The sequence below is a fragment of the Gymnoscopelus braueri genome (genome assembly GCF_963280865.1).
Source record: "Gymnoscopelus braueri genome assembly, chromosome: 8".
Classification (NCBI taxonomy): Eukaryota; Metazoa; Chordata; class Actinopteri; order Myctophiformes; family Myctophidae; genus Gymnoscopelus; species Gymnoscopelus braueri.
The window spans coordinates 17,858,177-17,874,001 of NC_137609.1; the positions used below are offsets into that span (position 1 = coordinate 17,858,177).

The 15,825-nt window shown below is 42.8% G+C and overlaps 1 protein-coding gene across 2 annotated transcripts in view; it reads left to right on the top strand.

Annotated features, from left to right (window-relative positions):
* cblb (Cbl proto-oncogene B, E3 ubiquitin protein ligase) overlaps nucleotides 1-15,558 on the top strand; it is a 75,777-nt gene extending 60,219 nt beyond the window's left edge. Inside the window, exons 13-19 of one of the 2 annotated variants that reach the window (XM_080436512.1) lie at nucleotides 1,311-1,399; nucleotides 5,591-5,734; nucleotides 6,181-6,245; nucleotides 7,022-7,138; nucleotides 9,652-9,828; nucleotides 12,861-12,986; nucleotides 14,186-15,558. In XM_080436512.1, coding sequence (XP_080292638.1) covers nucleotides 1,311-1,399; nucleotides 5,591-5,734; nucleotides 6,181-6,245; nucleotides 7,022-7,138; nucleotides 9,652-9,828; nucleotides 12,861-12,986; nucleotides 14,186-14,445 — 978 coding nt within the window. In that variant the 3' untranslated portion in view covers nucleotides 14,446-15,558. The remainder of the gene's footprint in view (nucleotides 1-1,310; nucleotides 1,400-5,590; nucleotides 5,735-6,180; nucleotides 6,246-7,021; nucleotides 7,139-9,651; nucleotides 9,829-12,860; nucleotides 12,987-14,185) is intronic. The other variant, XM_080436511.1, reaches the window with a different exon arrangement.
* Nucleotides 15,559-15,825: the final 267 nt, after the last annotated feature.

The window sequence follows — 15,825 nt, forward strand, 5'->3', positions numbered from 1 at the left end:
GTCACTTCGTGCCACGCTATGAGCTTGCAGATCTGCTATTTTTGAAAGATCGAGATATTATTAAAGCGAATATTTTTAACTCAAATCTTTGCTTCTGGGGGTCCCTGGAACAAAATATTTTGAGATGGGGGTCCGCCGCCAAATTCATTTAATTTTGGGGGACCTTGACATGAAAAGGTTTTGAGCACCACGGAGCAACATACGCTTTTCAGAAAACTGTTAGGATTTAGAAGACATTTTGTAGAATCGGCCTCAGGTCTTAATGGGTTAACACACACTCTCATTCCGTGGGGAGGTGGGTGGGCTTCCTGACACACAGTGGGATGTGTTTGCATATCGTTGCTGTCAGGTAGAAACCTTGTATGTCCAAAACCATTACTTTTCAGGATTCAAATAAAAAAAATAGTAGATCTGTAAGGCTCGGCTATTTTTGCTACTGTTGTGTGACACTTTAGTATGACGAAGTAGGACATGAATTTACGGGGGGGGGGGAGTATAAAATATGGAGATAAGAGGTTTCAGCGACGATATGCATCGTTATCTTCTAAAGCGCCTCATTCGGTTCAAAGGCAGGCTGCAGTTACTGCTGAAAATAATCCCTAAAAGAGATTGCTTATTTGGGAACACATTTTCTCAAAGGACTGCCACGTTCAATCCTGGATTTACATGCATTCACCAAAGCAAGTAAATATTTGTTTCCAAATCAAATCAAAGCAAATATATAATTATGGTGCTATATTTGGGGTAAAAAGCGTCACCCACCTGAGATTTCCTGCATGCCAAAGCAAAAATGTTGATTTCCTTTTCTGCGCAGAGACCTTAGAGAGTAACATCAACATGCAGGAGCCAACTGATAATTTGACCTCAACAAGGTCTGCCACATCCTGGCAAGTCTGGCTGTGGCGGTATGCTGCCTTCGCCTGCTCTGAAAATGGGGATTATTTTTGGCACAGATTAATTAATGCTAATGCTAATGCTGATAAAAAAAAAGTCTGCTTGTCGCACTCTATTACATTCCCTGTCAGCAGTGCTTTCTCCAGGGTGCACATGGCACATGGCACATCCACTTGTTTATGGAGGGAAGGCTGCTAATTTAGCAGAGATTGTAAGCGCTAAGCCTTGTGATTATCAGCAGTTCATAGAAATACTGTAAATGCAGTATATCAAAGTTGAGTGCAAATCAAACTAATCGATTGAATTGATTGTAAAAACTGACCGATTTTAGTTAATCGAATTTCTTTCCAGCTCAAACAGACATTTACATTCATATAAATGTGTGTGTGTGTGTGTGTGTGTGTGTGTGTGTGCAGCCCTTCTCCAATGGTCAGGTCAGCGATGAGTACGATATCCTTCCTTCACGGCACTCTCTACCTCAGACTGCTGCTGTCAATAGTCACAAGTAAGTAGCGCGCGCGCACACACACACACACACACACACACACACACACACACACACACACACACACACACACACACACACACACACACACACACACACACACACACAGTGGGCTTTTTATTAAGCAAGATAAGAAGGGTTTTTCTCGGAAATCATCTGAAAACAGTTTGGACACGCTACAGACACTTTACACAAATATACAAGCAACATTCCAACAGATGCAGGGACCCTGTGTGTGCCAAGTCCTCTTATGTTGTATACAAACAGTAGCCCACATAAAGGTAAACTTACTGTAACACTGTGACAATTTGAAATATGTAAACTTTTCATTGAAACGTATTGATGTCCTCGATCATAAAATAGCTATTGGTAGTTAGAGGAAGTCAGACGGAATACCAGTACTGAAGGAAATGTTCTTCAGTTACTGTTATTAAATTAAAACCGGGAAAGCATCTGTGTCATTTAACATTTTTGCGTTGGCTATACAAAATTAGCAGATATACAAGCTCACAGAGCGCCACTTCGTGCCGCGCTGCGAGCTTGTACATCTGCAATATTGTTTACATTTTTTGGGGGGGGGGTGGAATTGTGAGAACTCCTGATTTAGAATAAATTTGTAGAATCGGCCTCGGCCTCAGGTCTTAATGGGTTAAATTGGCACAGGTAGGAAACTTTCAAAAATTAAGTGTTTGAGCACGATGCTTTCTTCAGTTCTATACAAAACAGAAGTGTCGCTTGGTCCATAGACACACCATTAAACATTCTACAGTACACTAAATAGACCATGTTTCATTAGCACTTAATTAGATTCAACAATATGTCGTCGCTGTCAGGTGGAACCCTTGTGTCCAAAATTGCTACTTTTCAGAAAATGGGGAAAAAATAATTACCTGTGTTCCAATGTAGTTATTATTTAGTCACAAGCTCTTACTAAGCTAATACTTTTCATTGGTTCAATAATTATAAAAACCCACAACCACTTTGACTTGAAAATACTTGAAATAATGTCCTTTCTGACACGTGGTGAGATCGCACAGCTCTGGTCCGTTGTATCAATGACTGAGTAAACATTCTGCACGCTAATGATATTGGCCAGGTTTCCCAAACGAATTTGAGCTCCTGCGTAGCCTAGAAGCTGCGTAAGAGCCTCCACGCACCTGCGCAGTAGCAACCCCGCCACGCCCTATCTTCGTTAGTAGCAGCTGTGTGTGCCCAACGTGCCATCTAAACTGGCTTCAGGAGATACCATCGTCGTAGGTTCTCGTTACGTGTGTGCTAAAACTACATTCGCGAGACAGCATGCACGTGAACACCTCCTGGACGAAGTCTACGTAAAGCCTACGTAAACTACGTAGTGCTGTCCTACGCTACACAGCAGTTTAAACACCCTTTGCGAAAGTGAAATGGATCATAAAAATACCAGAGCCAACTGTCAGATGTCCTGAAGCAGTCCACTCCAAATACAACTTTTGAATAATATATTTATGAATTAAATTACAGCGGTGAGGATCTGCAAGGTAAATAAAACACTAAAGTGTCCCCATTATGCAAGTAAATTAAATATACTTAAAATACCAAAAGTAAAGGAATGCAGAATGTCCCATTTCCCAAATTTAATATGTATTAAAATATTTTGAAAATAGCAAATCTACAAGCTTGTGAGGCGTTGTGAGCTTGTAGATCTGCTGTGTGCGTGTGCGTGTGTGTGTGTGTGTGTGTGTGTGTGTGTGTGTGTGTGTGTGTGTGTGTGTGTGTGTGTGTGTGTGTGTGTGTGTGTGTGTGTGTGTGTGTGTGTGTGTGTGTGTGTGTGTGTGTGTGTGTGTGTGTGTGTGTGTGTGTGTGGTCGGTCGGTCGGTCGGTCGGTCTTTTCATAGATCTATTTCGCTACGATGGGTGTTACTACCGCCCCAGGGCGCTAGTAACAAACTGCTTCGTAGGACAGCACTGCAGGGCTACGCCTCTCGCAGAAGTAGGAGGAGAGTAGGATACGCCATTCTGTCTCCCAAATGTAGTTTTAGCAGACACGTAACGCTGTGGACGTGGGAACCCATAGCACGTTGGGCACAACCAGCTGCTACTAATGAGGGTAGAGCGTAGGTTTCCCCGGGTCCCAGGCTCTTACGCAAGCGGCGTAGGCTGCGCATGACCTGAAATCTACGTGGCTGCTATGGTACTGCGCAGACTGTGTGGACACACATAAGACCCGTCGTAGAACCTGCGCAGATGCTCAACGCAGCATCTCTACGAATCTCTTTGGGAAACGCGGCCAATGGCAGCAAGAGCTGGCAGCCCGTATAGCCCATAACTCTATGGTATAGCCCCGTAGCTTTAAGTCTGCCCACTGGTTGGGAGCATAGAAGCGTGACAACAGAGTACGTCCCATAGACTGGAGGACCGTAACCGTGACAACAAACCTGCAGGCCGTGCATGTGTAGTAACGGCGAAAACTGCGACCGTAGTGTTAGACAGAGCTTCCAAAAAAGGTTGATAAATAGCTTTAATTTGGGAAATGTGAAAAACAGGCTTCCTCACGGTCTGTATAATGTTAATGGTCAATGCCCGTGTGCAAGTTCAGATCTATTCCTCAAGCCAGTGAGGAGAAAAATGCGGAACAGAGAGTGTTCCTTAATTATATGTAGGATTTACAGGTACATGGCAGGGCGACATTCAATCCAACAACTTGACATGTCTTTACAAGCACTAATACTTTTTTTTTTGCCTTTGCCCTTTACTTATCTTTGGCTAAAACACATTTGCTTCAGAGACATAGACCTTCTATCAGTGAAGTTGTATTAGCCATAGGGCATCGTCACTGTTAGAGACAGCTTTGAAAAATGATGGCTGAACATGTAATAGCCTTTTAGCTGCAGTACAATTAAATTAGGTATTTCTCTGTGCTGCGCCGAAGTAGAGGGCAAGGATAGAGCTGTCACTTCTGATGAAGCTGGAGCCGAGGGGAAGCTTGGTTTTTACAGGAAACGATGTCACCCTGTGCAGTGGGTTTTTGCTTCACATGCCCACTGCGCAAATACTACACTTGTACACACGCATGTCGTTACTATCGGGCAGAAACCTTGTATCGACCGTATTTCAACTTTTCTGTTTGTTTATTAATGCCCTACTTCGCCATACTGTTTGTGTCCCACAAAAGTAGCAAAAATAACCGATCTACAAGCTTGTGAGCTTGTAGAGCTGCTCTTTTTGCTATATTGGAAAAGCTTTGAAAGTGAAAGTTGTTAAGTGTGTCTGTGGGTTTATAGATATTGAACCAATGAAAAGAGCTTGTGACAAAATAATAGCTTCACTGGATCCACTGGAACGCAAAGTAACAGTTTGGGATTTATTGAGTTATTGAGGAAAATACTTGCTCTCTGGCAAGTCTTTTCTTCCAGTGAGTCATCATTTCATCACTGCCGGGCAAAAACAGTCGATATCGTCCGTATTGTATGACATGTTATGAATTAGGCTTTAGGCTGGAGTTTTCACTAATGTACCTGTGCAATAGTGCAGAACGAGTCACAGCCAGTTTGGGTTCATGGTTCAAAACTATCAGCTCTTCTTACCATGTTTGTGTCTGTTGACAGCAAGTGTGTCCAATTCAGAGCAGAAAGAAGCTGACACATGACTTCCCAACAATACCACAAACCAACCAATCTAAAAATAAATTGTTTGGCCTGGTGGCTGCGGTCTTCCATGTAGGTTTTGCTGATGGTGAGCAGAAATGTAAGCCAGATATCAATATTATTTTGAAGTTGTTAAACCACCACTTGTGAGGTGCCCTCACATGTCAATGATTTGTTCATCTTTTGTGCTCGATGGGCAAATGAGACAAATACGATTATTTCTTGTGCATGTCCCCCAATGTTATTATAGTTAACAAAAACTACAATTGGGAAGAAAATAAATAAATAAAAACGCGGCCTTCCAAAAAAAACTAACTGAAACTGTATTGTGTGTTTACAAAACTGCCTAAAACTAAATCAAAGTATACAGAAAATGTCCTTAGTTTTAGTCTTCAATATTTCATACAGTCATTTAGCTATGTCAGTTTCAAGCCCTGTTGTCAAAAATCAAATCAATCAATCAAATTGCTTTAAAAACTAACACAAACTAAACTGAAAAAGTCAAAAAGAAATAAAGTGCAAAACTAAACTTGATGTCCCCCCCCCCCCCCCACACACACACACACAGACCCTCCCTCAATCCTTTCAGCAGTCCTGGTGGAGAGTGGCACAGAGCATCGGCAGAGAGGCCAGAAGATGAGTATCAGGTCCCGTCCTCCAGCTTGTGTCTGAGTCAAGCTCCCATCTGCATCTCTGTTGCAGTTCCAAACAGGTAAATAATGAAAGTCCAAGTCACTATTAACCTTCCATTATCCATCTCACACCGACACACCTTTGGTTCAAATGGATTCATAAAAAGAAACGCACATGGATTTAGCCACGTTCAACCTGGAGTACCTATTTCGGGCATGTTATTATACGTAGCACGTAGGTGTCATTTTTCAAAAGATTTCAAAAACATTTCAGGTAGATCCGCTATTTCCGGTAGTGTGCGAGCGTTGCGGACCCATGTGGCCTATAGGGCAGGAGCCTATCTCCTGTTTTTGCAGCGTGAGGCGGCTTCATGTACAATAAATCCCCCAGCCATAATGTACAAGTACACCCCCTGGATATGACGCTAGTATGACGCAGGGATTTTTTGGTAGTATATTGGTATTATGTGGTTAAGAGCTATATCAGCAGCTTGCAAAGACATTGATTGCCATTTTCTCTTCCTAGGCACGTGGAGAACGGCTCTCCTGAGCCGCCTGTCGAGGACAGAATCCCTAAGCCTCCCGAGCATGGTAAGTGTTGGGTCCATTAGAGAAGCAACAAGCCAAAACCAAACTGATGAATGTGCAAATGATCAGATGAGTGCATAAGTACACCCCTGCTGCCGAGTTCATTATGCTGTTGATGTGATCCATGGGGGAGAGTTGCAGGGAGATGAGAGCTTCAGGGTTTCATGGTTTTTATGGGCTGAAATTCTGTGTGGCTGCCAACTTAAAGAGTAGACAGTGGTTCCCAACCTTTTCTCGATCAGGGGCCCACTTGAAAATGTTGAGAGCATTCGTGGCCCACCCATCTGGGGCCCACCCATCTGGGGCCATCTTCAGAGCATGTTTATTTTAATGGTCAATCAGTCGATTGTGTTCTAGCTTGGATCAATGGAACTAACAGTCTATTTTAAGTTAGAGTTGAGTAGACTATTACAGATATTTATATAAGGTATAGAAGGTACTGTGAAGTTGTTTACAGTAAGGTATGTGGCAGCTACTGATAAATGCTGATGGTGTATATAATATGCCAAGCTTATACGTACATTGTACATACACTGATATATTATTATTATCCTATTAGTATAAAGTGTTTTTTTGCTCTCTTTCTTTTTCTTTAGTTATTGTTATTATTAGTATGACCTATGCTGCTACACTGTCTGAAGAAAGCTGAACAAAAATAAGATTTACTCTTATGTACCTGTGCACAAGATATAACAATAAAGTATCCCTTGAACCTTGAACCTCACACTCCATTAATCTACAAGTAGTATGTTATGTTGACCTCTTCTTGTATTCCCCAGGTAGCCATTTTGAGCCTGTCAGGACGTTAGTCTCGGGGGGAGCGCCCTCTGCCCCCTGCCCCTCCTTCTACACCAACAGGACACCCTCCGACTATGACATTCTGCTGCCCCCGCAAGGTACTGTAGCCCCCCCATGCAACTCCACACAACTCATACAAGCACATGTGTATTTCTTAGAGCCCCCTTTTCATCCCCTGGACCCCTGTTTGAGTGGGGTCAAGGACAATTTTCCTGGTTCTCAATCAATGTTTTTTTTTTTGGTTTAAAAAGATGTTTAGGTGTAGGCTTACAATTCGGAAAAGAACCAGGTTGGTGGATTATAAGTAATCTCTCTAGACAGATTCTGTTAACAGCAGAATCTGTCAGCACCACTGCCTTAAAAATGTAGTGTTGTTATTAGTAGGAATATACACTGAAGCACCTGGGAGGAAGTGGACTAAGAAAGTGGAGGAGCCAAACCGAGTTCCTGTTTCTACACAAAAAAGGAGGTGGTGCCCCCAGAGGCAAAAACTAAGGGGGGGGGGGAAATGATTTCCCCCTTTTTTTACCGAATGGGTTCTCAGATTGGGCATTTAGAGGTTAGGTTTAGGAGTTAGGGTTCGATTCAATTCAATTCAAACTTTATTCCAGACACACAGGGGGTCCATAGAATACATACAAATATCACAATTATTTGGTTGGTTATTCTTAGGATTAGGCATTTAGAAGTTAGGTTTAGGAGTTAGGGTTAGAATGCATGATTTATACTTGGTTTCATGCTGGTGTTGTGCACCGAAAAAAGCTGATCTACAAGCTCACCACGGATCGCAGCGCAAGCTTGTGGATCGGCTATTTTCAGCTTTAGGGTCAAGAGTTAAAAATGACAATTTCTTTTTTTGTTGAGTAGCCAATTATTTTTACCCCTTTTTTTTCCTCAAGCTAGTCGTCCAATTAATTCCTCCCCACACACATGTCTGTGTTGTCATTGCTGTTGTTTCCTACTGACTCGCCTGCGTGTTTGTTCAGTAACGGGGGCCTTTCTGTCTCTCCTGCTCTTTTGTAAACAGAAAATGCATTTTCAAATGAGACACCAATTCCATCCAGTCATGACTTGGCATTTTGTGCAAAACGGGCATCTTGATCACATGACTACAGTGATAATGTGTACCGATTTGTGTACATTTTGGACAAAATCTGTAGGAGTTGTATTAAAAAGTTTGTTTTGAAGAAAAATCTTGTTTGGTGGAAATGGCCGTGGCCTGGCTTATATGCAGATGTACATTGTACATTTGGATTTTACGACCAAGGGTTCAAGAGTTATTGGCCAAAATGTGAGGCGGCCTGTTATAGTGCCACCATGGGGTCCTGCATTCCTTGGCCTACTGGGTGTGTGTTTCACGCCGACTGGTCTAGTGGTGCCCGAGATTTGCTGCTCAGTGCTCACAAACAGACAGACAGACAGACAGACAGGGGCAAAAACATAATCTACGGCCTGCGGCCAGGTGCCATACCGTCCTAAAATATTGGTGTAGTAATACGTGTGTGTGTGTGTGTGTGTGTGTGTGTGTGTGTGTGTGTGTGTGTGTGTGTGTGTGTGTGTGTGTGTGTGTGTGTGTGTGTGTGTGTGTGTGTGTGTGTGTGTGTGTGTGTGTGTGTGTGTGTGTGTGTGTGTGTGTGTGTGTGTGTGTGTGGCAGTGCGTTTGTCATTTGTATGGCTGTATGAATGCTTAATTGAATAGAATAAAAGTGCGTAGGTGTTAACAGAATAAATCACCACGACTGACTGGTCAGTCATTTCTACCCAACGAAGCCGCTCTCCCAGCTGTGCTCCTGTCACCTCCCTTGAGAATGTCCTCTCCCTGTCCCTGTTCCTTTTCCCCAGCATAACATTGTAATGCATAAGCCCCCAATTAAGGACTGCATAGGGGTCAGAATTGATATAACAGTGCCTGTCAACTCCTCATGAAATATGAATTAAATTGACTATATCGCTGCGGTCGGGCATAAACTTCGTACAGTACAGTATGTCCATATTTCAACTTTCAACTGTATTTTCACAAATGAATGCCCTACTTCGTCATACTACAACATCACACAAAAGCATAAAAAAATAGCCAATCTACAAGCTCACAACGTGCTGCGACGCATGGTGAGATTGTAGACCTGCTATTTTGCAAATGTTTGAGTATTTTTAAGTGAAAGTCTGTGGGGGTTTTATAAATATTGAACCAATGAAAAGTATTAACAAGAGCCTGTGTCTAAATAATAACTACATTGGCTCCAATGGAACACAGGTTCTTTATTTTTTCCATTTCCTGAAAAAAGTAACAGTTTACACCCGACAGCGACGATATATATCGTCTCTGTCGGGTGGGAACCTCATATGTCCAAAACTGTTACTTTTCAGGATTCAAATAAAAAAAATAGCAAAAGTAGCAGATCGACGTGCTCAAAACGTGGCGCTTTCCGCCGCGTTTCGAGCTTGTAGATCTGCTACTGCTCAAGTAGGGCGTTAATTTACGAAAAAACACAAAAAGTTAGAACATAGAGAAATTAGGTTTCTGCCCGACAGCAACTATTTATATATACACATATAAGTATTAAGTAATGTATAGACAACCAAATGTGGCGTGTGTTTTGATGTGTTGCAGCCGTAGAGGACCTATTCAACGGTCGGCTCCTGGCCCAGCCTCCCCCTCCAACTCCGCCAGTACGACACAGCTTCACAGACCTGTCCTCCTCCTCCTCCTCCTCCTCGTCCTCCTCCTCCGCCATTTCCCGACCTCACAGGCCCTCCTCTGGACATGAGCATGTGCTGTTAGCCCCCGGTGAGTTAGAAACAAGAAAGAAATGACAAGTCATATTCTACCAGGTTGTGTGTGTGTGTGTGAGATTGTTTTCATAGACCTGATTACTTGTTTTTCGGTTTGCTTGTTTCTCGCCAAACCTGGCAACATTGAATATGCGACCGTAAACGCTAATAATGTTTTTTATATAAGTGGTGGCAACATTTTTAGACACCACACAGGTCTTCCCAACAATAGCGAAGATTAAAGTCAGTGTGAACATGGCCAAATAATAACTTAATAGCCAAACTAGGTCCAATGAAGCACGCTAGCATTTAGGCTAACTCTGTTGCCTGAGGCAGCAGTGCAACTTGCACTATCTGCAACTGTTGCAGTGTGAAGGAGGGGAGCGGAGGGCGGTTACTGCGGAGGACGGGCCATCTCCCCATTGGTTTAAAGGAGGGGCAAAACGGGGAAGTGTCCCCATTGGCTTAAAGGAGTGAAGGACAGCCAGGACAGCCAATGAGGAATAGGTGTCGAATAGGTGTCGAATGATGACGATTAGTCTGACTGTTTGTAGACTCAGGCGCTCTTCGAGCACCTGGTAAAAACCCAGGGTATAAAATCATGCATTATACAGGAGATTCTTTTGTATTGACATTTACTTATGCAGGCGAAGTCCCATTGAGATACAAGATCTATTTTACGAAGGAGCCCTTGTTTAGGGTAGCATCGATACAAAAAGTTGCAACTTACGTACATAACATATACAAGCTTTTACATGAAACAGAAACATTTAGCCCATTAAGACCGGGAAAGCATCTGTGTAATTTTTAGATTTATTTGGCTATTCAAAAAATAGCAGATATACAAGCTCAAAGGGCGGCACTGACCCAGTTGAGCAGATATGCTGCTCTGTGTCTTGCTTGCCTATAGACACTGCCCCTCATTTATCAATGGAGTGTAAAAATCACACCCAGTGTGAAGTGGGCGGTGTGGTCACAGTGGTCATCACAGTGATGGAAGTTCACTTAAAGAAAAGTAATATTGTGGACCAACCATTGTACACCCCTAACTTAAAAAAAACTGTGTTTTTTAAGTGCATAGTCCTATTTATAGGGCTATGCACATGTGTCATGTGTTTCACTGGCCAATCACAGTCCTGAATAGAGTCAGCGGTGGCCAATCACGGTGCAGGGTTAGGGGGGTACAATGGTGGCCAATCACAGTGCAGCGAATGTCGATGTCCAAACCTCACATATAGGGGCGGTTTCACCGCCCAAAAATCACACCCAGTGTGAAATGAGCGGTGTATATCACAGTGATGGAAGCTCACTTGAAGTGCGTGGTGCTATTTATAGGTTATGAATTTCATCATGCGTCTCGCTAGCCAATCACAGCACTGAGCAAAGGTTCTGAATACTTATCAGCCAATCACAGTACAGGTTATGAATTTCATCATGCGCTAGCCAATCACAGTACTGAGCAAGGGGTATGAATACTTATCAGCCAATCACAGTACAGCGACCCCAACCCCACTTATAGGAGCGGCTACACCGCTCCTATAAGTGTGGAATGAGCGGTGTATATCACAGTGATGGAAGCTCACTTGAAGTGCGTGTTGCTATTTATAGGTTATGAATTTCATCATGCGTCTCGCTAGCCAATCACAGCACTGAGCAAAGGGTCTGAATACTTATCAGCCAATCACAGTACAGGTTATGAATTTCATCATGCGTCTCGCTAGCCAATCACAGTACTGAGCAAGGGGTATGAATACTTATCAGCCAATCACAGTACAGCGACCCCAACCCCACTTATAGGAGCGGCTACACTGCTCAAAAACAGCTTTTTTCCTTATATTTGCCCAAGTGAGATTTATCAAAGGATCCTATACAGCCAATCCTAGCGTACATTTGGTCGGAGCTTTGATAAATGCCATGGCTGAAACCGACCGTCATTTAAATAAAGCGCCCTCTCTCTGTTCTCAAAACGCCCTTAAAAGTTCTCGAAACGCCCCGATTTTACGACATGAAGAACCAGAATATGACCACATGGAAAGCCAATAAGCATGGAAAGCCAATAAGAAAGAGTTTCCCCCGCCCGCCTTGCTGCCTGTCAAGTCACACACACCCCCCCCCCCCCCACACACACACACACACACACACACCCCTACTTGCAAGCCCAACTGTGTCTTTCATGTATTCCGTAACGGTACAATCTTTGTCAAGTAGGCTAGTAGCCTACATGAATAACACCAATCACATCGCCATGAATGGAATACATTTGTATATGAACTAATTTAACCCATACCGAGTAGTGTGCGTTTGAGTTACACTAAAATAAAGCAGTCATGTATTCCCTGTGAAACTGGGGCTGCAGTCAGTCCTGTGCCGCCACGTTAATGAGAGATAGCCTGGAGAGGCACTCATAATCTGAACGTTTATGGAGTGATTATTGAATGAATGCATAAACGTTAATGGATGAAGGCTGGTGTGTGTTGGGATATTTATATATTCGATCTCCCGGTGGCACAAATAAATCCACCGCATGAAGAATCACCTGTGCTGGGCAAAGGTTTGGAGCGTCGGGTTCCTATGCTTAACATAACTCCATAGGACACGCTACTGTATAAAGGTTTGGAGACCTCACTGTCCATGTAAAGATTACAGCAGCAGCGGCCGCGCCGGTCCCGACTCCCAAAAATGCTCTTGCATAAGCGCTCGTATATTTTGAAAATAGACAATGCAGCCAGATCTGCAATCTTATCTGAATGACTGTTAAAGCAGTTTGTTTAAATGAGTTTATAAAATGTTATATTTTCACAGTGATTATTTATTAGTGTGTTAGATATTCATTTTGGAGTGGATACATGTGTCCAGATGCCTGTCAGACGGTCAGACAATGCTGCTCTGCATGTCTACTAAGGAACAAACGGGTGTAGCCAAAGTCTACACTCCCTCAGACCTGACGTGAGATCTGAGCGGGCCGTACGCTAAAGTCAAAGTCACAATAGATTGATAAATGAGGGCCACTGTGTCTGACATGCTGTTCTGTGCCTTGCCTGCCTATAGAGACTGTGTTTGACATGCTGAACAGCGCCGCCCCTCTGCCGCCGCTCAGAAGACAGGCGGGAGAAAACAACAAAGGCCTGTCCAGGAACTGCCTGGAGCACATCGACCACTTACCCACCACTCAAGGTAACAGCAGTGTCTTCACAGAATGCTGTTAGTCCAGTGGTTCTCAAAAACATCTTCACCCACATAGTCGTATGTATTTGGCTGTGGGACTGCAGGTATTTGTGAAAACCAATCAGAAGATTAAAAATAAATAAATAATTCTAAACATTTTCCAGACATTTTCAAACATTTTCTAAAATAATGTTTCATCGTAAATAGAAGATCTACAAGCACGTTGTGAGCTTGTAGATCTTCTATTTAAGATGAACTATTGTGAAAAATTGTGGAAATCTTTGAATAATTTTTAAAAACAATAACACAAATCTTCTCTTATGGGGCTCCTGGCACAAAACGTTTTCAGATGGGGCGGTTGTCAGCCAAATACATATCAATTCACGTGTTTCACGTGTTTTACCGCTATGGTGCAACGTGCCAATCACGTGTTTCACGTGTTTTTGAAAAAAATCGTAAAAAAATAAAAAAATAAAAAATAAATACATTTTTCAGAACCCAAGATTCATTATCATTATCTGAAGATTTGCAGCTCCATCCACTCCTTGTTTAACTTATAACTGAAAAAGGCTGTATCTTGCTTCCAAAGCACTTTTTTTTTACATAAGTGAAGAACGCTTCTCTTATGCATCTATTGTCCCTACCCTTGTGACGCACCGGACTGGCCGTTTAAGGCTGAGGCGCAACAGTAGAACCCCTTTGCACTTTTCTTTTACTTGGCCAGAAATAGCCAGAAATAATTCTGGCACTCAGTGAGTTAATGGGTTAAGTCATTTAACCCCCTCGGACCCCACTTTGTGAACCACTGCTTTAGTCCTCCTGCTTGGCTCGGCTCATGTAGTCTCACAAGTCAGTGATAAAAAAAGAAAGAACAAAAAAACTGCATTGCAGAGCCAAGTCTTTAGATCTCAGACTGTCTGCCAATGTGAGACTACCACCCACCTTGCTCTGAGATTTTTACAAAGCAGTTGTCTCTGCATTAAAGTTTCTGAAGTGAATTATTATTACATCTCAAAGGTGAAGCTCAGTAGGATGCCATCTTAGCATATTCTAGTCTTATTCAAGTCTTTTTTTATTTATATATATATATATACTGTATATATATATAATTTAGTTTTACAATTACTAATATCCCCTGGCTTATGCATCTTCTGTGTGAATCTCACTCGACGGTTGATGTTTCGTGTTGATGTTTGTTGCCCTTGTAGCCATGGAGTGTTTGCAGGCACCCGCCCGGCCGCCCAAGCCACTGCCAAGGAAGATTCCTCCAGACGTCGGGCAGGGGAAACCCCACAGCATGGAGTCGGCGGCCAGTGTGAGTGTAGACGCCAAGATTGCCAAGCTGATGGGTGAGGGCTACTCCTTTGAGGACGTTAAGCGGGCACTGATGATTGCCCAGAACAAAGTGGAGGTGGCTCGCAACATCCTGCGAGAGTTTGCCCTGGTGGCTCCCAGACTCAACCTTTAGCCCCAGAGACGGCCAAGAGACTGCGCAACAAAGGACGCTGTGCCTCTGACGGATTTAGATAATAAAAAAAAGGGCTTTTTTAATCTTCTAGGCCTTGGACTGAGTGGAGGAATGAGGAAAGAAATACCATGGGGGTCTTGCCCTCCCATCGCGAATCAAGAGACGACAATGCACAACAATGTTGCTCAAACTAAAAACCGAACCGCGGCGGAACAGAGAGACGAGGACGAAATGTACTGTCTGTGAATGATAAAAGTTGAAATCTGTGAAACTAAAAAGGACTTGGCTTGTTGTTTACAGTGAGCTTTGCCAGTGCAGGCCTCTGGCTTTTCAAATGCTCCTGTTGCCAACAATTATGTCATGGGGACTAGGACCACCAAACTATATAAAAGGTCCCATCCCTGCTACTGCTGCTACAGTTCCTTTCACTCCCTACTAGAGACATGTGTTTGTAAAGCCTTTCAATAAATGCGACATCATTTGCAACTCAACAAAACGAATCTTAATACTCTCAATAACAATGCTCAGTAATGTGTACAGTTGGCGTGGTTCTATTTACTACCAGTGGGGGGAGCCAGACTCCTCCATATCTGTTTAAATAAACTCCTTCACTCATCCACCCTTCTATCTTCCTCCATCTGTCTTTCTTCCTATTTTATATTTGTCAGCTAATCGCAGCTCTTTCTCTCATCCATCCTCCTACAGAACAGCGTGTTACTCAAAACTCGTTTACAGAGTGTGACTGAGCAGTAGTTATTTTTTCTTCACAAAGCGGACCATGGGCTGGTGAGCTGAGAGCAGAGCAATAGTATAGTACCAGAGAGGTGGTCCATGGACTGGTGCCTTATTGATCCACTGGTCTCCTCTAGCCCAGGTGATAACCATGAACCCACCCCAGAGAAAACACTGGTCCACTGTTCATGTCAGGGACCCCCAAATTGATATGTATTTGGCTGACAACCGCCCCATCTGAAAACGTTTTGTGCCAGGAGCCCCATAAGAGAAGATTTGTGTTATTGTTTTTCAAAATTATTCAAAGATTTCCACAATTTTTCACAATAGTTCATCTTAAATAGAAGATCTACAAGCTCACAACGTGCTTGTAGATCTTCTATTTACGATGAAACATTATTTTAGAAAATGTCTGAAAATGTCTGGAAAATGTTTAGAATTATTTATTTATTTTTAATCTTCTGATTGGTTTTTAATTTATGAAAAATTGTGGGAATTCTTTTTTCCTTAAGAGAAAACAAAAAAAATAAACAGGATGTTTAAGTTACGACCCATACTAAATACGGGTCTGCGACCCAAAAATGGTTCATGTCCTATATTTGCTAAACAATATTGTCTAGACCAGGTGATCACCATAAAACCAGCCCA